Source organism: Zonotrichia albicollis, chromosome 11, assembly GCF_047830755.1.
Source record: "Zonotrichia albicollis isolate bZonAlb1 chromosome 11, bZonAlb1.hap1, whole genome shotgun sequence".
Taxonomy (NCBI): Eukaryota; Metazoa; Chordata; class Aves; order Passeriformes; family Passerellidae; genus Zonotrichia; species Zonotrichia albicollis.
Window position 1 is genome coordinate 22,069,258 of NC_133829.1, and position 22,924 is coordinate 22,092,181.

Below are 22,924 nucleotides of genomic sequence, written 5' to 3' on the forward strand. Positions count from 1 at the left end.
TGATGGTGTTTGTGCTGATGGTGTTTGTGCTCACTGGGGTTCATCTCCCCCCACACACACGATTCACTGCTGAGATCTCCTCAGTACAGAGCAAACATAGTCTGCTGGCCTGGTCACTTGGTGTCCCTCCGTGCAGGGACAAACAACCTCCTGCAAGTGAGGAGAGGCCAGTGCTGGCAGTGGTGGTTGCAGGGACTGGTGTGGGACAATTGCCCTGGGGCACCTTCCCAGGCTGTCCCAGAACAAAGACAGCCCAGGCCCTGCTCTGCTTCTGCCTCAGGTCCATGCCAGGAGCTCTGGCTGTGCCAGGACACTGCTGTGAGCCCCCCTGCACACTCGCCCCCTGCCCCAGGCACTGGGCTTTGCTGTGCCAGGGCATTCCTGGAGCACATTGCTGACAGCAGCTCTGGAGGGGAGCAAAGCCTCCCTGCCCTGCCCTCTGGAGATGCCCTTTGCTGATGGAGCTGCTGTGCTGGAGCCCAGCTGTGTCCCAGCAGTGCCCATGGCCTGTCCCTGCCTGTGGCCACAGCAGGGACATGCAGCAGGACAGTGACCAAGCTGCCAGAGCACTCCGGCCTTACAGCCACAGCAGGGCTAGGAGGGACAGGGTGGAGTTGGGCCGAGCAGCTCTGAAAGGACCAATCCCTGCTGCTCCCTGGCCATGCTGCTCTGCTGGGACTGTTTTCTCCTTCTCCCCTCTAACTTCGTGCAGGTCTCAGAGCTGGGATACCAGATAAAACAGACACCACAAGGTACTTTATTTTCTTCAAATACCGCAATAGCCCAAAACCTGGTTTGCAGAGCATATGGGTCAAATTCAAGAGGCAGACAGTGAATTTGATGGGGGGATTAAAAAGTTTCATTGAGGATAGTTTTTTGAGAGGAAAAACCCACTGAACATTACCAAAGGACATGGGAACATCTGTTGGCCTGTCACAAGTTCTATTCCAAAAGCTATGAAGAAGAAAATGGGAAATTGGTTGCTTCAGAAATCAGCCATTCATCATTTTCCTCAGGGCAGCCTTGAGCTCCTGGTTCCTCAGGCTGTAGATAAGAGGGTTCAGGGCTGGAGGCACCACTGAGTACAGAACTGACACTGACAGATCCAGGGATGGGGAGGAGATGGAGGGGGGCTTCAGGTGGGCAGAAAAGCCAGTGCTGACAAACAGGGAGACCACAGCCAGGTGAGGGAGGCAGGTGGAAAAGGCTTTGTGCCGTCCCTGCTCAGAGGGGATCTTCAGCACGGCCCTGAAGATATACACATAAGAGAAAATAATGAACACAAAACATGTGAGTTCTAAACAGGCACTAGCAGCAAGAAGCCCAAGTTCCCTGAGGTAGGATTTGGAGCAGGAGAGTTTGAGGATCTGTGGGATTTCACAGAAGAACTGGCCCAGGGCATTGCCATGGCACAGGGGCAGGGAAAATGTATTGGCTGTATGCATGAGAGCGTTGAGAAAGGCACTGGCCCAGGCAGCTGCTGCCATGTGGGCACAAGCTCTGCTGCTCAGGAGGGTCCCGTAGTGCAGGGGTTTGCAGATGGACACGTAGCGGTCGTAGCACATGATGGTCAGGAGAAAAAACTCTACTGACACAAAGAAGAGAAAGAAGAAAACCTGTGAAGCACATCCTGTGTAGGAGATGTCCCTGGTGTCCCAGAGGGAATTGTGCATGGCTTTGGGGACAGTGGTGCAGATGGAGCCCAGGTCGCTGAGGGCCAGGTTGAGCAGGAAGAAGAACATGGGTGTGTGCAGGTGGTGGCTGCAGGCTACAGCGCTGATGATGAGGCCGTTGCCCAGGAGGGCAGCCAGGGAGATGCCCAGCAAGAGGCAGAAGTGCAGGAGCTGCAGCTGCCGCGTGTCTGCCAATGCCAGCAGGAGGAAGTGGCTGATGGAGCTGCTGTTGGACATTTGCTGTCTCCAGACATTGGAACCTTTTGAAGGAGAAAAAAAACAGAGACAAATGGGGGGAGATTCCTCACAGGAAACTCAAAGTCCTTTTTCGTAGACATTTCCTGCCACAGAACACCTCCCCTTGCCTCTGTCTAGGAGATCTTCCTTCACCTTTGTTGCTGGAGCCCTGATTGCTGGTGGCCAATGTTGTGTGAGGAGCTGGACCTTGGCCTGCAGGACACCTGGGAGTCAGCCCTGACCCCCAGTCAGTGCAGGGGAACAGTGAGGGCAGGGATCTGTCCTGGTGTTTGGACTTGGACAAAAAATCTTCCAGTAAGGCAGAGGAGCTGCTTAAGTGAAGGGATGGGCATAACAGAATGCGAGATTCTGTTGCACCTGGGGAGAACAGAGTGTCCAGAGAGGCAGGAGCATTGTCTGAGGCTTAGTGCAGACTGAGGGGAGCTGCTCTGTCCCTCTCCCCTGTTCCAGCTGCCCTGCACTTGCACCTTTCTGAGATTCACTCCCATGTTACCCTGGACAGCCAGGAGACACAGCTGAGAGCAGATGGATCCCTGGCACACAAAGTGGCTCCTGCCTTTCCCAGAGTCAGGAGAGTGGGCTCATTGCCAGCCTCCAGGCTTCCCTGCCCAAAGCTGCCTGGGCACAGGGAGCTGGGACACCCCATTGCTGTGCTCAGCCTGCACAGGAGGAGCCCAAGGGCTGGGCCTGGCCCTGCAGCTGGAACTGCCATTGCACAGAGTCCCTCAGCAATACCAGAAGCACCTGGGCAAGGCAAGGAGAGAGAGAGAGCCGGGAGGAAAAGCCTTTCCCTGCCCTGCCCTGCCCAGCCCCTGCCAGGCAGCAGCAAGGCAGGACAGTGGCCCTCAGGCCCTGGTCAGCAGGGAATGGGCACATGGCCGCAGAGATGCCCTTCATCTCTGGGGCTGCTCTGCCAGCCCAGGAGGGACTGAGGGCCCCGAGCCCCCGGGCTGAGGACTGTCCTGGCTGCGAGGGGACACAAGAGCTGTGCTGCTCAGGGCAGTGTGTGCCCTACAGGGCAGGCCCTGCAGGTGCCACATCTGTCCTGCAGCAGGGCTTCCCTCAGCACTGCCTCCCTCCCTGCCTGCCCACGGCTCTGCTGCTGGAGCTGTCCCAGCCCCAGCTGCTCCTGTGGCTCCTTCCCTGCCAGAGCTGCCAGAGCCCAGCCCAGCCCCTGGGCCAGCCTTGCCCTGCAGCTGCTCGGCCCTGCAGGGATTAAAGAACAGCTCCCCCAGCCTGGGCACCATGGAAAGGTGATGCTGCATGGATCTGGAGGCTGGGCAGGGGCAGGCACTTGCTGAGGTGCCCAGGAATCCTCAGGGTGATGGTTTAAGAGTCTCAGGCCCTGCTCTGCCCTACACAGCTGAGTTTCTTTTGTGACCAAGCTGAGCCGGGGAAAAGTGGGAGCACAGATTCGGGAAAGCAGAGACCCAAGCAGGAAACTCCTGCCCTGAATGACCTCATGACAAGTCCCCTCAGAAATGAGCTGGGCATGATCTGGAGTTCTGAGCAGCCCTGTCTGCAGCCCCAGCTTCACCCCTTGCAGCTGTCCCTGGCAGCAGGAGCTGTCCTGCCCTGTCCCTCTGACGGTGCCCAGGGCAGCCCCACTCTGCAGCACATCTTCCTCCTCCTTCTCTTCATCCTTCTCGTCCTCCTTCTCCTCCTCCTCCTGTGCCACAGAGAACCTGGGAGAGTCCTCCTGACACATCCCTCAGGCTGTGGGGTGTGCTGGCTTCAGAAGATCCCTGCAGGAGCACAGGCAATATTGCCCTGCACCCACACACTCACCATGCACAGGGCTGTGAAGATCTTGCCCCAAGTGAAGTCTCAGCTCAATGTCTTCCCAATCCTGATTGCCTTCATCCTGTCTCTGCCTGACTCCTGTCCCTTCAGTGCCTGCAGGCAAAGCCCTCAGGCCTGCTGGGCTGGGAGAGGAGCTGGTCCTGGGACGAGCTGTTCCTTTAAAGCTCAGCAGCACAGACACAGCACAAGGAATTTAATAAGCCTCTTGGGCTTTAGTGTTGTTTACATCAGACTCAATCCCTGAGAGAGTGTTCAAAACACTTCTGAAGAACTCAAACTTAAATTGAAACTCCAAAGTTTTTTGTAGTTTAATAAGTCCCTCTGAGAAAGTGTCCCCAGGTTCCAGGGAGAGCAGAACACTGGAGGTAGTGATGACAGCTGGGCACAAACAAGGCAAAGGTGTCTGTGGTGCTGAGCACACCTGGATGTGTTTCAGGAATGCAAAGGGCCAAGGCCTGAGCCCCAGCCCCTGGCCAGGCAGATCCTGTCCCTCCCTCCTTGCTCAGGGCTCTTCCCGGGATGGGCACTGGCATGTGGGGATGTGCAATGGCAAGGGCAGGAGCATGGGGCGGCCCCTGCCAGGCTGCTGAGCAGGGACAAGGAGGCAACGAGGCCCCAGGCCTGCAAGGGTCACTTGTCTCCTGCTCCTGCCTCAGGCCCAGGCCCAGCAGCCATGGCCAAAGTGCTGCCCAAGTTGGCTCTGGCAGGGCCTTACAGCTGCTGCACATTCCTGTTGCTTCTGAGGCAGATGGGATGTGACCATCAGAGGCCAAGGCCAGCCAGAGATGGCAGGTCTTTCTTTTGGGAGATACCCTTGCATACAGGAAGATTTTACTGGGATGTACCAATTTTCTCCATGGGTATCTGAGAAAAGAGACAGTTCTTTCCATAGGAAGGAAAGCAGGGAACCCCAGTGGTTCATGAGCAGATGAGAGGCAGCCCTTGTCATTCCAACATCAGCCAGATTTGACAAGTCACCCCTGGAAGGCCAAATCAGCTAGATCTGTTCTATGTTCCCCTGTTCTGGTTCCACAGGGCCCCACAATGTCCCAGTGCCCCTCTCGATGCCATGAGGCCCTGAGGTGTCACAATGGCCCCTTTATTACACGAGGCCCTGAAGGGTCCTAATGGTCACCATGGTCCCATGAGGCCCCACAGAGCCATGGTGGTCTCTTGGTTCCATGACACCCCATGGTGTCACCATGGTATCCCAAAGTGTCACAATGGTCTCCGTGGTTCCACCAGGTCCTCACAGTGTCATTGTGGTCTCCATAGGAAGGAAACAACCAAGCCCCAGTGTTCCAGGGGCAGATGAGGGGCAGCCACCAGAGGCCAAGGGCAGCCAGATTAGATGGTGCTGGCAGATTTTGTCTGGGAGCCATCCTTGGATATAGGGAATCTTAGAGGCGGAATACCAGTTTTGGAACTGGATGCCTGGAGGTGAACGATGGTTCTTTTCCATAGGAAGGAAAGCATGGAACACCGGTGTTTCAGGGCCAGATGAAAGGCAGCAATCAGAGGTCAATGCCAGCCAGACCTCTCTGTCCTTGCAGCTTTTGTCAGAAAGCAGCCCTTGGATATAGGAAATTTTGCAGATGGAATCCAAATTTTGGCAGCTGAAGTAGAGAGAGAAGGCTCCTGAGATGTCAAGTCTGCCAGACCTGTTTTTTCCTGGCAGCTTTCGTCATGGAAGAATCCTTGGATATAGGGAATTCTGGAGGTGGATTCCACACTTTGGCCATGGATACCTGATAGAGCGGGATGGTTTTTCCCATCCAGGAAAGAAAAGTGTGAAGTCCAAGATTCTTGGAAGAACACAAGAGGTTACCACCCATGCGCCAAGGCAGCCTGACCTTTCTCTCCTGGCACTTTTCATCTAGGGGAAATCCTTGGATGTAGGGAATTTTGGAGGTGGAATCTCAGTTTTGGCCATGGGCACTAGGACAGGAAGAAGAGTTCTTTTCATTAGGAAGGAAAGCACAGAGCCTTAGTGTTTCAAAGGCAGATGAGAGACAGCTCTTCAGAAACCAAGGCCAGCCAGAGCTGTCTCTCCTGGCAGCTTTTGTCTGCGAGAAATCCCTGGATATAGGGAATTCTGGAGGTGGATTCCCAACTTTGCCCATGGGTGCCTGGATGTGAAAGGTGCTTTTTTGCCATAAGAAAGAAAAGCACATGGTCCCAGTGTTTCAAAGGCAGATGAGAGGTGGCCCCTGGGTGGCCAAGCCAGCCAGATCTGTCTGTCCTGGCAGATTTCATCTGGGAACAATCTTTGCATAGATGGAAATCTGGAGGACGAATCCTGATTTTGGCCATGGACACCTGGAGAAGAAGGACAGTTCTATCCACAGGAAGGAGAGCCCAGAGCCCCAGTGCTCCAGGGGCTGATGAGCAGCAGCCCTCGACATGCCAGGGTCAGCTGGACCTGTCAGGTGGCCCCCAGGTGTCCCAGCCAGCCAGGCCTTGATGCCTTGAGAGGCTGCCTAGAGCAGAGGCTGGACAGAGTTACAGGAATAAAATAGGGATTTACTAAAAGGCCTTCAAAGGATACACCTGGTGCAGTACAAGAGCCCGGCTGAGGGTACAACCAAGATGGATGATGGGTCACACATTTTCACATTTTTATAGGTTTAGGTCCATTTCTATATTGGGATTAATTGTCTAATTACAGCTTTAGGTTATGAAGTCCCATGCTCCCAGTCTGCTCTCCTCAATTCGCTGTTTGTGCTTTTTGGGCCTGAAGCTGCCACAGTGTCTTTGGCTCTCCTAGGTTTCTAGGTTTCCTACTCCAGTTATGGAGAAATATTTCAAAGGGCTTCTAAAAAAATGCACTCCTCGTTTAAAGGGTGTATTTTGGTACTGCTGTCTTTGGAGCAGAGACAATTGCAGCATTCTGGGATTGATATTGATCCAGGGTCTCTCCTCAGGAGCTCCGGCCTGCTCACAGAAGCTGTGCCTTGAGCTCTGACCCAGTGTGGACAACCTTGCTCCACATTGCCCAGCCCCATCCTGTCTGTCTTCACTCCCCTGGGACCTGCTGTGCTTGGAGAGCTGGCTGCAATCAGCCTGAGAGGGGTTTTCCCTATTTGTAGTTTTTGAAGCAATCTCAAACTCCAGAGTTTCCCCACTGAAAACAGACACACTGCTCAAGTGTGTGCCAAGACCAAGCTGCCGCCAATAACCTTCCTCTCACCCAAGGCAGAACTGTGCAGGAAATGTTCTAGACCTTTGGCCTCCATGGTTCCATGAGGCCTTGCTCTGTGGCAATGGACTTTTGATTCCACAAGGTTCGGTACTCAACAGTGGTATCCTTAGTTCCAAGTGTCACCATGGCCCTTTGGTTCCACAGGTCCCCGCTGCGTCACAATGGGCTCCATGATTCCATGATTAATGAAAAAGCTTTGCATAAACAACAAGCACACCATGGTCTCCTTGGATCCGCATTGTCGCAAAGAACAATGGGTTCCATGAGATCCCAAACTTTCACAATGGATATTTGGCTCCATGTGGCACCTCTGTGTCACAAAGGACCCTTGGTTCCATCAGGCCCCACAGTGTCACAGGGGTTTCCTTGGTTCCATGTGCCCCAAAATGTCACAGGGTTTTCCCTTTTCCTGCAGCAACCAGCAGCAAACTCCAGTGCCAGGGTCAAATGTTTGGCAAGAACGAGCAAGGGGGAACATTTGGAGTGGTGGATTTTGCCTTCCCAGGTCACAGTGATGTAGGATGGGGCGCTGCTGTCCTGGAGATGGCCGAACAACAGCCTGCCCACTGGAGCAGGGTAAGAGACAGCCTCTGTCTACGGAACTGCAGCAGCAGAGAGGTCAGGAGAAGGCTGGGTTTTAAGGACTCTCACCAGCACAGGAAAGGTCAACCTAGGACATTTTCTTTAAAGCTGACATTTTGGAGCATTCTTTTATGCAGACATGGACAACCAAATACTAAGTTAAACAGTTTTGGCTTTCTCTGGGCCCTGAGACCAGCTGGAATCTTTTCAGCAGCCTGTGCTGTTCCATCCCTTGCTTAGGCCGAGGATGTTGGGATTTCTCTTCATAGGCAGGCTGTAAAGGCAGAACCAAACAAAATAGCGGTGTAAGGCACAGCACAAAGGAAGCACTGGGCTGATCAACACCGCCCTTGCAGTGACATTTCCCGCGTGCTCCTCAGCACCCCAGGCTGCAAACAAGCTCTCGGGGCGAGCACACGAGCCGCACCCAGCGCTGAGCACCAGCCTGAGCCCAGCAGGGCCTTGGAGGAGGCAAGGGCGAGCTCCGGGACGGGCTCCAAGGAGCCTCAGGGCTGGGGGGGATGGCGCTGAGCGCCCTGCCTGTGTCCCTCTCAGCCCTGCGGCACCACGGGGCCAGAGCCCGGTGCTGGGGCTCGGTCCCTGCTGCCGCAAGGGCGCTGCTCAGGGCTCCCTGCCAACCAGGGCCAGGCCCGGGGGCTGAGGGGCGGCCGCCGCCCACTGCGGCACCCTGTCCGAGCTGGAAAAAGACTTGGGGCCGGGGTAGCAGCGGCGGGGTTGCTCCTCCGCCCGGGGCGTTTGCGCTTCAGCCGCAGCAGCACCAGCTGTTATGAACAAGTTCATAAGTTAATGCAATTATAGCTGTTAATATTAATCTGAAATTGTAATAAGTTAATTGTGTTAATTAAATCGTTGTTAAATATTAAACCTTAAAGTTACCCCCACTGTTAATCCCCTTACCTTACTGGAACCCTTGTTGCCTCTGTTGGGTACTGCCTCTGCTGCTCCCCAAAATGGTGTCAGGTAACATCCCTGGGAAAATATGCAAACTAAGACAGTCAAGAAAATCCAATGAAAGACCCTAAAAACAACAAGCTGGCCAAAGATTTAAGGAACTAAGCAATGGATCCTACTAGGGATAAGTTCTCCTACTCCACCAGCAAGGTTTTAGATGTCAGTGTGACCTGATTGGAACTGGGTCAGAATGGGCACCCAGATGACGAGCCGAAAAGCGACTTCCTAGACATGCCCATGAGGATGGAAGCCCCTGATCTTCTGTGGAGCAAAACTGTCTGCCTCCTCCTCTGCATCACCAAAGGGAGCAGCAAAGGAGTGCGCGACCCCTTGGGCCCCCACCCAAAACTGGTCATTCAATAAAGGCATCCAAAATGAGCAGGTTCTCCTTGCCCATTTATTTCAGCTGGTAGCTCATCTGGGACAGCCACACCTGAAGAGCACACCAGGAACGGGACGGCCACCTGCCCTGGACCTCCAGGACAGCTGGTACCTGGACCAAAGAGATCAGCCTGGGATCAGCGACGCCAAGGAGCGCTGGAGGAGTAAGTGACCCTGGTGGCAGGCATAGGAGGGGTGTGAATGGTGTGTGAGTGAGATGAGGGGTGGCAGCTCGGACCCTCAAAGCGGTGAGGGCCCCCCAGTACCAGAATTCTGGACCCTCATGAGGGGGTTGGCCAGGAACGGGGGGAAGCGAGAGGAGCTGCTGAGTGATGCGTCTCCTGGGGATAGTGAGGGCCCCCGCGGGCATGCAGGGGATAGGTAGGTGTGAGTGGCACGCGTCAGGGCTGGGTCTCCCTTGGTAAGACCATTGTGGTCTAGGTAGGTCTGGGCGTGTGGAGTACCCAGACATTGAGTGGGTCACACGCATCACAGGGTGCCCCCAGGCACTGCCGGTGCCAAGCGCCCACGAGGGTCCTCACTGCCCAGTACTGGGCCGGACGTACCACAGGTGGTGCTGCCATGATCTCAGGGAGGAGATCATGAATCCACGGCCCAAGAGCACTGGGATGGGGAGTCTTTAGGTTAAGGCAAGGACAGGCACCACACATTCTTGCACACACCCCTTTTGCCTAGGCTATTGCGCTGGGGAGGGGTAGCCAAGCCGGATGGTGGACAGCAAAGGGGTCGTGCTCCTCTTGGGTTGATCCCAGTTTCTGGGAAGGGATCAAGGGTAACCCCACGGAGTCTCCTTGAACCTTCCTACATCCATTCAAAAAAGTGAGGAAGGCGGATACAGTATTAGAACAGAACAGTCTAGCCCGGGGTTTGGACTCATGGTCCGGCCTGGTGGGTGGCTAGACAAAGGAAGGTCCTGGTGCCCAGGGAGGGGATTCTAATACTGGGGACCCTGGCGTGAATCATAAAGGGTAGAGATGAGGTGCAGGGGTGCACTCAGGGGATCAGATCACTAGGATAGGCCCTAAGGTCCAAGGCAGAGCTTGGAACTGAAAAGGTGTGAGTGTAGTGAGTTTACTTGGGTAAAAGAGAGAGAGTGAGTGAACCCTGTCTTTTCCCCCAATAAAATTTACTTCTTAGTAGGAGAGTGGAAGTGTGAGAGTGATCAAGAAGGGTTTAAGTTAAATCAAGACGGGGGGAGAAGGCTTGGGTTAAAGTTATATATATTTAGTTGAGCTGAGAAACTCTTTATTTACTTGTCAATGTGTGTTGTGTCTCAGACATCTTTTAATTAAAAATCCTTTTAGGATTTTTCTTCCTGAGAGGCCTCGGGAGCAAAATGTAAACAATGGTTGTCTGCTGCTGTGGAATGCAACAGATGCATCTGTGATTGGCCCATCTTGGATGTTTATAATTATTGGCCAATCCCAGCCCTGTTAGCTTGGCCTCTCTGTCTGAGACACAAACTTTTATTATTCATTCATTTCTATTCTTAGCTTAGCTAGCTATCTGAGATGAAACTTTTCCTTCTATTCTTTTTAGTATAGTATAGTTTTAATGTGATATATATCATAAAATAATAAATCAAGCCTTTTGAACATGGAGTCAACATTCTCATCTCTTCCCTCACCTGAAAACCCCTGTGAACACCATCACAGTGTTGCTCGTCTGTAGATTTCCATTTGTGATTTTAGTTTACTCATTTAAGGATGGGTCAGTGTGTAAGTAAAGGAGGAAGCCCGCTCAAAGGAAGACAAAAAGTATTCCCTTAGACAGTCCGCTTGGGCAGTTATTAGACCACTGGGATTCCCAAGAATCCACTAAAACCTTTGACCAAGTTAAAATGATTTATTATTGTACTGAAATTTGGCCAAAGTTGAAATTACAAGGGAAGTGGCCTTGGTATGTGTAGGAAAGACATTCTGTGCTGTCCTTGTGAGCTAGCAAGGGCCTCCTGAAGATAAGGAGAAGCCCCGTATCTCTCCTGAAGGAAGACCAAGGTTGTTACCATGGAGACAGGATGAAGGAGAGAAAGTTAAATGATATGGACTCTGGCTGGCTCACAGAGTGATGTGGCTCCCTGATCACCTACTGGGAACTTTGTTTCTCTCTTATGACCAATGGGCACAGAATGTGTATGTTGGGTGGGTGTAAATATCTTGAAGAAGTAAAAACAATGTTGCTCTAATAAATCTCTCTCTTGCACCCTTCTGATGGAGTCGTGTATTTTTGTGCTGTGTCGTGCTCTATAACGACATCTTGTGGCCCCGCCGTGATCCCAACTGGACTGTAAAAAGAGAAAAAAAGTCAAAGGGTACCCAAAATATGAGTGAAGGCAGCAGGAAAGCTGTGGAGGTCTGGACCTAATTCAGACATCTGATTTGAGGTGAGCAACTGGGAAAAAATGGGAAATAATTTATCAAATGAGGAAAAGACTTTTGTCCATGTGGAAATGTTACTGAAAAGAAAATATATTCAAACTTCTGATTATGCCCTTTGTAGCTTACTGACATGGTGTAAATCACAGGACTTTGAAGCTGATACCAACACTGCCTTCAGTGTCAGGGCATGGAAAAAGGTTGGGTGTCGAAGGAAGGGGACCAGGACACCAGTTGGTTCATCACAGGCCCTTCAGGTCCAGTCCGGTCCCGGACCCTCAGGTCTTTCTGGTCCAGTTTATTGAAGAAAGTATCAAACACTTATACAGCAAATAATAAGCTTATGAATATTCTGTAAGCCAAGCAATCTATTGGTTAAACTATACCATGAACTCTACCTCATTCCTTAGGGATTGCATCTCTCTTTTCTCATGTCTCTTTCACTGTTTGTTATTATACCACAGCTAGGCCCAAGGACACTGCTATCTGTGCAGGTGCAGGACTTGGAATTAGCCATGGTTTTGTACTTTTTCATTTTCTAGCAGCTAAATTCCCAACATCTCCCCTGTTTTTATTTTTTTTTTTAAAAATCTATGGGCTTACTGTGTTGCACTTTTTGCAACACAAAAATAGGCAATTTTAACAACTAAACAATATTCTCAGCTAGTACGGTTTCTCTCTTACAAGGGATCTAAGCCAGGAAAACAAACTAAAAAGGTTATCACTAATTATAAAACATACTATATAACAAATACAAAAACCAACCCCAAAACAAGCTAAAAATCTGTTTTATCAACACCTTTTCTGCTTCCACACAGACTAATTTTTGAGAAAGGTCAAAAAATGTTTGACTTCAGAAAGTCTCTAGGAATGCCTCATTGTGAATGAGAATGAAATTACCCCATCCCTTCAGAAAAGGCCAATTCTGTCAACAATTTCTAGATAAATAATCTTGCCTCCTTCATGAGTTTTGCTAAACTATACATTTATGGAGCAGTATATTATGTGTCATGCTGAGCCTCAGGCCTGGGTGGAAATATAGGCTGCACCATTAAACTGCAAGAAAAACCCAAGGTTTGCAGTGATCAACACCAACTCAGCTTCATGGACTTGCTGCTCAAGTGATCTAAAACTGCTCCACACAACTCTGATGGCTCCAGAAAATCGGTGTAGATAAACCCATGTATGGGCCAGGATAACAAAGAAAAAGAGAAGAAAAAAAGCAGGAAAAGCCAAGTCCCAGCACTGCAATGCAAGGATTCAAACCCTGACACAGCTCATTATGTACCCAAATAAAGCTGGCATGGCCTGGCCAGGGAATCTGTTCCATATGTTTGTGTGTGCCCTCCTCTCTTCTCCTAAAGAGACCCCAGGAAATGGAACAATTCCTGTCTGCAAGGTGAGCCCTTGCACAGGTGTGGTGACCAAACCCTGTGCTCACCTTTAGTGCCCTTGGACAAAACCCCCAAATTTCAGGAATTTCATTCACAATTCTGAGCTGAAGATGGCATTGCTTGGTCTAAGCTAACAAAAGGAGCCCGTGAAGACATTTCAGCCACGATTTTTTCTGCACCTTTTTTCTGTAATAACTGGAATGCAATAACACTGAGAATAACCATTGAAAAGCAGGTAATAAATAACTATTCAATAAATACAGTCTCATAAAAACAGCCATATAACATTTCCCTGATCATTTTAGCAACACCCTTCACATCCAGGGCAGCCTTGAAAGTGGATTCCCAACAAGTGTGTTGATATCAAGGAGCAGCTCACTGTGTCAGTGGTTTTATCTCTTGGCTGAGATTCAGACCTCACAGTTCACAGCACCAGCCACCCTCAGACCTGTGTTTTCCCAGAGGAAGGGCACCCAAAATACAGCTCCTGCTCTCCTGCCTCACAGGGGCTGCTCTGCAGCCACACAGGGCAGGGCAAAACAGAAATAAAGCTCTGAGCTGCACTTTTATGCAGCAAATTAATTTTAAAAGAGGATGTGGCTTCAGAGCATTTCCCCCTCTTTCCTCCTCCTTTCTTACGTGTCTTAAATGCTTCTATTTCTGCCAGTGCTGAGGACACCTGCAAATCACAGTTAGTGCTTCCCACTCACCACTGCTATCAGGTACCTCTTATAGTGAGGGAATCCCTTTGAACCACTTCCATTAATTCTTAAAAAAAGAATTGTTAGATTTAATGAGAGAATTATGTAATTACAAAAGTAAGAGCTATTATTCAGCAAAAAGGTTATTTTAATTCTTTTTTAGCAGTGCCTTACACCATCCACGAGGCCTTATTGCAAATGTTATTAAAACATAAGTAACAACATATTTTTTCCCATTTTATGCAGCAATTTCTCCTACAGCTTTCCCTTACACAGCACATCTGGATTAATACCTCTGAGATGCAACAAGGGGATCTCTAACACCCAACACATTCAGGGGTTTAATCACTTGCCTAAAGCCATCAAGTAGCAGATAAATATTGAAAACCGAGAGCAATTATGACAAATACGGTGCCTATACAACTGAGGTTACTAAAAATGCAAACAAAGACACTGCCATTTCGGATTTGGCTCACTCCAGGGAGTGCCAGTTCCTCCCTGGAAAACATGACAGGGCATGTGGATCCTCCCTCCCCGGAGCAGATCCACACTGCTTCAGTGAAGGAAGGAATGGCAGCAGTTTGGTGAGTCTGGATTAAACAAAGACAAATTATGCACAAAAATAAATCCCAGTGCCACCACCCTGAAATCCCTGAGCACCCCCTGACTCTCCAGCTCTCCTGTAACTCCCCCAGTTCAGCCCAGACACTAAAATACTGCATTTACAAACCAAAACAGGTCTTGTCATAGGATCTACAAACATCACAAGAGGAATAACTTAAAATTTTGTTTACCCTTGACACAAATAAAGCCCCCAATGTGACTCAGCACCACAATTTATCACTCATGCTCATCTTCCACTCAGCCTTTTTCTAGAGACAGTATTTCTTTGTTTGAACAAATAAACATATTCTAAAGTATAGTCAAATATTTTTACAGCTGACAAGGTTCTTCCCTCATTTGAAATGAGAGTCAGAAGAGGAAAAACAATTAGCAAGTGGTTAAAAAAACGAAAAAAGCATCAGCTGTTCTGTGAATTGGGGCACCAACAACCATCAGATCCCAACAAAGACTAAAAATTAACCTACACAAATCTCCCAAAGCCATTTGTGTTTAAGTATTACGTGCTCAACTTTCTGAAATAATATAAATTTAGCTTTGGGGTGTATCTCCTCTGACTGCTGGGAAAACTTGCTAATTCTAGTTAAGGCAAACAAAAAGCAGTCACCAGAGCTGGTGTTCTCTGGCCCAGCCTCCCCAGGGCTGGAAAAAAAAGACCAATCCAAGTGGAACGTTGGAGCTGGGAAGGGATGGACTGTGCAGGACCCTGCCCTCAGAAGGAAAGCAAAGAGGGAACAATGGCCTGACAAAATCCACATTTAACAAACAGAAATTCAAAGCAATAAAATGACTTGGTAGATTCTTTCTACAGAAGCTTACAGGGCTTGGTAGAATTTATTGAAGGAAGAGAATGCTCAGAAGATGAGGAACAGTGCCAGCACATTCCCTGAGACCACAGCAGCAGCACAGAGCAGGAGCTGATATTTACTGTCCCCAGATGCAAACAGCACATCTGGGTGATGGACAAGGACACAGTGGCTACAGAAAAGGATGCAGATTCCTCACATGCCAGGATACCCACTGTAAGAGCTGGATGGACTGGAAAACCAAGTTATGTAACAGTATTTTATGGTGAGAGGTAAATACTGCTGCTGCCCCAGGAATTTCTTTTCATTTGAGAAGCATTCAAGAAAGGCCAAGAGTGTTGAAACACACAGACACTGGGGGAGGCATCAGGGTATTTATTGTAGCAGATTCTCCCTGTAAATAACCCCCTGCCAGGCTCAACTTGAGAGAAATTCTCAAATACTATCCAACCATCAGCTTCTTTTTGGGTGGGATGAGGAACACCCATCAGCCCACTGCAGCACTGGAAATATTTCAATGCACTGAAGAAGCAGTGCCTGCAGGGGAGAGACTCTTTGGCCCTGGGCTCTCTCCAGCACTTTCTGCTGCAAGGCCATTCCCCTCTGGAGCCCACCCACAGCAGCCCCACTCTGCCCACAGGGGCTGGGGGGCAGAGGCACAGCCTGGGGGGGCTCCCCTCTGGCCAGCCCTGCTGGAGGTGGGCACGGGCCAGGCCAAGAGCCAGCCAGTGCTGCTTCTGGAGGCGCTGGGAGCAGCCAGGGAGGCAGCACCAAACAGACAGATCTGAACGTCTCTTCTGGCCTGGATGGATTCAGGAATTGTCCCAGGCCAGGTGCAGCACCTGGCACTTGGCCTTGTGGGACCTCGTGAGGTTGTCAGATGAGGCTGTCTCCCACTTCTCAAGCTTGTCCAGGTTCCTGTGCATGCCCAAATCTTGCCATGGTGCCCCTGCCCCACTCAGCTCCCCCATCCCCTGCAAACATGCTGATTGATGCACTGCCTGTGTCATTGGGGAAGCCACAAAAGAGCCCCAGGGCCAAGGCAGAGCCCTGAGAGAGACACTCCCCATGCCCAGTCTGATCCTGCACACGGAGCCACTGCCCACAAGTCCCTGGCTGCGTCCATCTGGCCAAGGGCTCGTGCCCACAGCAGCCCACTCTGCCAAGGCAGGGCTCTGCAGGGTGCAGGTCAGGCTGTCAAGTAGGACCATGACACAGTGGGTGCACTGTGGGACTGCAGGAAGGGCCTGGGCTCCATGCAGCTTCCAGTAGGCTCAGCTGCTGAAGGGGCACTGGGTGTGGCCCTTGATGATGCAGGACATGGTGGTGCCCAGAGACCATTGTGACATCAGAGGGTTCCACCGTGGCTGAGGGTGTATGGAAGGGGCGCGGAGCCCTGGGGTGGCCCAGTCCCGTGAGAACCACTCTCATCGAAGGAAGCAGCTCCTGGGATCTGTCTCTGTCTCTGTCTCTGTCTCTGTCTCTGTCTCTGTCTCTGCTACAGGAGCTCCCTGTACAGCAAGAAGACAACAAGAAACCTCAACTCCTTCCAGTCACCCAGCCCCCTGTCCAGCTGGGGTCAAGACCAGGCCCTCAGCAGGCACTTGGTGGGGGCACTGGGTGCCTCAGTCTGGCCACAGCCTGACACTGAGGAGGAGGAGAGACCCATCACAAAGAGAAGAAACACGACATGGCTGACAAGTGGGGAGATGTTGAGGCCCGAGAGCTTCATCTGAGCGAAGACATGAGAAGCTGTGAATTCAACCCACTGGTACCAGCAATGACGGCAAAGGAAGCAGCTGTGAGGGTGCTCTGGGGAGATGGGGCAGAGCAACAACCCTACCAGGTGACTGACCCAGAGCTGACCCAGCAAGGGGAAGGAAGCGTGAGCAGCCGGGAAAAGCAGGCACATTCTCCTGCCCCCAGTGAAGAGGTGCCATCAGCAGGGACACAGAGCCCAGTCTCCGCTCCCGACAGCCCCTGCTGCCCCCCCAGCCCCTCACGCAGCCCACTGGGAGCCCAAACCCCCAGGGAGCAGCTGGAAGAGGCAGAGCAGGGGTCGCTGCTGGCAGAGGAGGAGAATGAGGACGGGAGCTCAGACTGGGAATACTGCAGCCAGACTGAGCTTTCCGAAGACCGCCAAGGTGAGGTTGAGCAAGAACCATCCCAAGGAGAGTTCAGCAGCTCCCAAGACCTCTCTAGCTGGGACGACTGCAGTGAACCGGAGCTCAGAGATCTCCGAGACTCCGTGGAGGAGGACAGCACCATCACAGACCTCCCACAGGACTGCAGTGACCATCTAAGCGTCTTCAGCTTTGGGCCCACTCCCTTGCTGTGGGAGGAGGAGGACGAGGCCGACTGGGATGAAATCAGCGTCCTCGAGATGTATGAAGCAGAAGGCAGGGCCCAAAGGCTGCCAGATCCTGCAGCAGATGAGCTGCCCGCCCCTCAGGAGGTCTGGTTTGAGAGGCAGGCACCGGAGTTCCTGTATGGCTCGTTTCCCTCCCTGTACAGCGAAGCCTCCGTGGGCCAGCAGGGGCCCGAGGCAGGGCCACAGAGCCCTCGCGGCGCCCCAGCTCCGCAGCCGGGAGCGCAGGCCCGCAGGCAGCAGCCGGCTGCCCCGAGCAAACGGCCCGGCCGCCTGAGGCGGGCGCTGCGGGCGCTGCGGGCGCTGCTCTGCTGGCCCTGCCTGGCACGGCAGCTGCAGGAGTAGCGCCCGTGGCCCTGCTCAGCCCGCGCCGGCCGATGGCGGCTGCTCCCCGCGCGGGGCCCCACGGAGCCACACGGGCGGCCTCGGCCTGGACACGGCCCCGCAGCCTCGGCTGCCCTCGATCATCTCCCCAACAGCCAAAGTCGCTGCTGTGACCAGCCCCAAACAACACCCATGGGACACAACTGGTGCCAGAGCGCTCAGCAGTGAATCCACAGAGTCATCGAGGTGGGAAGAGACCCTGACGCTCACCCAGTGCCAGGACTTTGACTCGTACCATTCTTCCAACACAAGTTAAAGTTCCATTTAAGAAATGGTAGTAGTAAAAAAAAAAAAAAAAAAGAAGAAGAAGAAATAGTAAATTTAGTAAGAATAAGAAGAATAGGAATAAGAAGATGAAGAAGAAATAGTAGTAGCAAATTTAGTAAGAATAAGAAGAATAGGAATAAGAAGATGAAAAAGTAGTAATGAATATAAGAATATTAAGAAAATAAGAATGACATAGTAAGTAAGCATAACAAGTGAATAAGCTTCATTAGAACGAAAATAAGAATATTTTAAAGAAGAAGAAAGAAGAGAAAGAAGAAGAGAAAGAAGGAAGAAGAGATAAGAAGAAGCTCTCTCTCTCCAAGACCTCTTTTGTACTTCTATCTCCCTAGCTCCCATTTCTTGTTCAATAAAATCCATGTCCAAAAAAATCTGGTTTTGTTCTCCTATGGTCTCATTTGTGCCTTTACTGGGGCAGAGGCACCTCTCCCTCATGGCACCTTAACCCTGGATGGAACCATAGCCAGGTTCCTTCCAGCCACAAGCATTCCAGGATTCCGTCAGGGACTCCCTTTCCTTCTTCCCTCTGCTTTCCAGCTGCAGAATGTGCAGCAAAGCCGCCTTTGCTGTCTGCAGCTGCTGCAGCCTGACCCTGCCCTGCACAGCTCCCTTGGCTGGCACGGCAGGAGCAGCGCCCTGGCAGCCTCAGCAATTGCCCTCTGACATCTCTGGCACTCACTGCCATGGGCTGCAATTCCAGCTGCCAGCAAGGAAAATACGTTCCTGCCCTTCAGGGCAAAATTCTGAAGGGGCCAAGACACAAGTGGAGCAAGATAATACAAAGACATTTCACTGCCAGCCTCCATAATTTCATCCAGGGCTGTTTTAGCACCTGGATTGGGAAGGGAAAAAAAAGTCAGGGGAGGGTCTTTGGCTGGGAGCTGCCACAGGTAAAAAGAGACCCTGGAAGGGAAAAAGAGCAGACAAAAGAAGGCACGAGAGACAGAAGGACACAAATGACAAGCAGCAGAGAAGGTGGCACTCTGAAAACTAAACCTGAACTTATGGAATACAAATGGGACAGAAATGAAGAATTCTGAAACTTTATTTACTATGCTCCTCTGAGCAACCTGTGCCAGGACTTCACCACCCTCACAGGGAAGAAGTATTTTCTATATCAAACCTGAATTTCATCCCTTTTACTCTGAGTCCGGTAAATCACAATGAATTTATTTGTGCTCATTTTCATAAAGGTCCCTGGGCTCTCTCCAGCACTTTCTGCTGCAAGGCCATTCCCCTCTGGAGCCCACCCACAGCAGCCCCACTCTGCCCACAGGGGCTGGGGGGCAGAGGCACAGCCTGGGGGGGCTCCCCTCTGGCCAGCCCTGCTGGAGGTGGGCACGGGCCAGGCCAAGAGCCAGCCAGTGCTGCTTCTGGAGGCGCTGGGAGCAGCCAGGGAGGCAGCACCAAACAGACAGATCTGAACGTCTCTTCTGGCCTGGATGGATTCAGGAATTGTCCCAGGCCAGGTGCAGCACCTGGCACTTGGCCTTGTGGGACCTCGTGAGGTTGTCAGATGAGGCTGTCTCCCACTTCTCAAGCTTGTCCAGGTTCCTGTGCATGCCCAAATCTTGCCATGGTGCCCCTGCCCCACTCAGCTCCCCCATCCCCTGCAAACATGCTGATTGATGCACTGCCTGTGTCATTGGGGAAGCCACAAAAGAGCCCCAGGGCCAAGGCAGAGCCCTGAGAGAGACACTCCCCATGCCCAGTCTGATCCTGCACACGGAGCCACTGCCCACAGGTCCCTGGCTGCGTCCATCTGGCCAAGGGCTCGTGCCCACAGCAGCCCACTCTGCCAAGGCAGGGCTCTGCAGGGTGCAGGTCAGGCTGTCAAGTAGGACCATGACACAGTGGGTGCACTGTGGGACTGCAGGAAGGGCCTGGGCTCCATGCAGCTTCCAGTGGGCTCAGCTGCTGAAGGGGCACTGGGTGTGGCCCTTGATGATGCAGGACATGGTGGTGCCCAGAGACCATTGTGACATCAGAGGGTTCCACCGTGGCTGAGGGTGTATGGAAGGGGCGCGGAGCCCTGGGGTGCCCAGTCCCGTGAGAGCCACTCTCATCGAAGGAAGCAGCTCCCGGGATCTGTCTCTGTCTCTGTCTCTGTCTCTGCTACAGGAGCTCCCTGTACAGCAAGAAGACAACAAGAAACCTCAACTCCTTCCAGTCACCCAGCCCCCTGTCCAGCTGGGGTCAAGACCAGGCCCTCAGCAGGCACTTGGTGGGGGCACTGGGTGCCTCAGTCTGGCCACAGCCTGACACTGAGGAGGAGGAGAGACCCATCACAAAGAGAAGAAACGACATGGCTGACAAGTGGGGAGATGTTGAGGCCCGAGAGCTTCATCTGAGCGAAGACATGAGAAGCTGTGAATTCTACCCACTGGAACCAGCAATGACAGCAAAGGAAGCAGCTGTGAGGGTGCTCTGGGGAGATGGGGCAGAGCAACAACCCTACCAGGTGACTGACCCAGAGCTGACCCAGCAAGGGGAAGGAAGCGTGAGCAGCCGGGAAAAGCAGGCACATTCTCCTGCCCCCAGTGAAGAGGTGCCATCAGCAGGGACACAGAGCCCAGTCTCCGCTCCCGACAGCCCCTGCTGCCCCCCCAGCCCCTCACGCAGCCCACTGGGAGCCCAAACCCCCAGGGAGCAGCTGGAAGAGGCAGAGCAGGGGTCGCTGCTGGCAGAGGAGGAGAATGAGGACGGGAGCTCAGACTGGGAATACTGCAGCCAGACTGAGCTTTCTGAAGACCGCCAAGGTGAGGTCGAGCAAGAACCATCCCAAGGAGAGTTCAGCAGCTCCCAAGACCTCTCTAGCTGGGACGACTGCAGTGAACCGGAGCTCAGAGATCTCCGAGACTCCGTGGAGGAGGACAGCACCATCACAGACCTCTCACAGGACTGCAGTGACCATCTAAGCGTCTTCAGCTTCAGGCCCACTCCCTTGCTGTGGGAGGAGGAGGACGAGGCCGACTGGGATGAAATCAGCGTCCTCGAGATGTATGAAGCAGAAGGCAGGGCCCAAAGGCTGCCAGATCCTGCAGCAGATGAGCTGCCCGCCCCTCAGGAGGTCTGGTTTGAGAGGCAGGCACCGGAGTTCCTGTATGGCTCGTTTCCCTCCCTGTACAGCGAAGCCTCCGTGGGCCAGCAGGGGCCCGAGGCAGGGCCACAGAGCCCTCGCGGCGCCCCAGCTCCGCAGCCGGGAGCGCAGGCCCGCAGGCAGCAGCCGGCTGCCCCGAGCAAACGGCCCGGCCGCCTGAGGCGGGCGCTGCGGGCGCTGCGGGCGCTGCTCTGCTGGCCCTGCCTGGCACGGCAGCTGCAGGAGTAGCGCCCGTGGCCCTGCCCAGCCCGCGCCGGCCGATGGCGGCTGCTCCCCGCGCGGGGCCCCACGGAGCCACACGGGCGGCCTCGGCCTGGACACGGCCCCGCAGCCTCGGCTGCCCTCGATCATCTCCCCAACAGCCAAAGTCGCTGCTGTGACCAGCCCCAAACAACACCCATGGGACACAACTGGTGCCAGAGCGCTCAGCAGTGAATCCACAGAGTCATCGAGGTGGGAAGAGACCCTGACGCTCACCCAGTGCCAGGACTTTGACTCGTACCATTCTTCCAAAACAAGATAAAGTTCCATTTAAGAAATGGTAGTAGTAAAACAAAAAAAAAAAGAAGAAGAAGAAATAGTAAATTTAGTAAGAATAAGAAGAATAGGAATAAGAAGATGAAGAAGAAATAGTAGTAGCAAATTTAGTAAGAATAAGAAGAATAGGAATAAGAAGATGAAAAAGTAGTAATGAATATAAGAATATTAAGAAAATAAGAATGACATAGTAAGTAAGCATAACAAGTGAATAAGCTTCATTAGAACCAAAATAAGAATATTTTAAAGAAGAAGAAAGAAGAGAAAGAAGAAGAGAAAGAAGGAAGAAGAGATAAGAAGAAGCTCTCTCTCTCCAAGACCTCTTTTGTACTTCTATCTCCCTAGCTCCCATTTCTTGTTCAATAAAATCCATGTCCAAAAAAATCTGGTTTTGTTCTCCTATGGTCTCATTTGTGCCTTTACTGGGGCAGAGGCACCTCTCCCTCATGGCACCTTAACCCTGGATGGAACCATAGCCAGGTTCCTTCCAGCCACAAGCATTCCAGGATTCCGTCAGGGACTCCTTTTCCTTCTTCCCTCTGCTTTCCAGCCGCAGAATGTGCAGCAAAGCCGCCTTTGCTGTCTGCAGCTGCTGCAGCCTGACCCTGCCCTGCACAGCTCCCTTGGCTGGCACGGCAGGAGCAGCGCCCTGGCAGCCTCAGCAATTGCCCTCTGACATCTCTGGCACTCACTGCCATGGGCTGCAATTCCAGCTGCCAGCAAGGAAAATACGTTCCTGCCCTTCAGGGCAAAATTCTGAAGGGGCCAAGACACAAGTGGAGCAAGATAATACAAAGACATTTCACTGCCAGCCTCCATAATTTCATCCAGGGCTGTTTTAGCACCTGGATTGGGAAGGGAAAAAAAAGTCAGGGGAGGGTCTTTGGCTGGGAGCTGCCACAGGTAAAAAGAGACCCTGGAAGGGAAAAAGAGCAGACAAAAGAAGGCACGAGAGACAGAAGGACACAAATGACAAGCAGCAGAGAAGGTGGCACTCTGAAAACTAAACCTGAACTTATGGAATACAAATGGGACAGAAATGAAGAATTCTGAAACTTTATTTACTATGCTCCTCTGAGCAACCTGTGCCAGGACTTCACCACCCTCACAGGGAAGAAGTATTTTCTATATCAAACCTGAATTTCATCCCTTTTACTCTGAGTCCGGTAAATCACAATGAATTTATTTGTGCTCATTTTCATAAAGGTCCCTGGGCTCTCTCCAGCACTTTCTGCTGCAAGGCCATTCCCCTCTGGAGCCCACCCACAGCAGCCCCACTCTGCCCACAGGGGCTGGGGGGCAGAGGCACAGCCTGGGGGGGCTCCCCTCTGGCCAGCCCTGCTGGAGGTGGGCACGGGCCAGGCCAAGAGCCAGCCAGTGCTGCTTCTGGAGGCGCTGGGAGCAGCCAGGGAGGCAGCACCAAACAGACAGATCTGAACGTCTCTTCTGGCCTGGATGGAT

General features: G+C 52.2%; 1 protein-coding gene across 1 annotated transcript; it reads right to left on the bottom strand.

Annotated features, from left to right (window-relative positions):
* Positions 1 to 992: 992 nt before the first annotated feature.
* Positions 993 to 2,225, bottom strand: LOC106630245 (olfactory receptor 14A16-like). Its single transcript, XM_026799092.2, has one exon. The coding sequence runs from the start codon at positions 1,908 to 1,910 to the stop codon at positions 993 to 995; it is 918 nt and encodes a 305-aa protein (XP_026654893.2). The 5' UTR covers positions 1,911 to 2,225.
* Positions 2,226 to 22,924: the final 20,699 nt, after the last annotated feature.

What these genes read in the sequence shown, in the direction of transcription:
- LOC106630245 (XM_026799092.2), bottom strand. Translation starts at nt 1,910, where the DNA reads ATGTCCAACAGCAGCTCCATCAGCCACTTCCTCCTGCTGGCATTGGCA.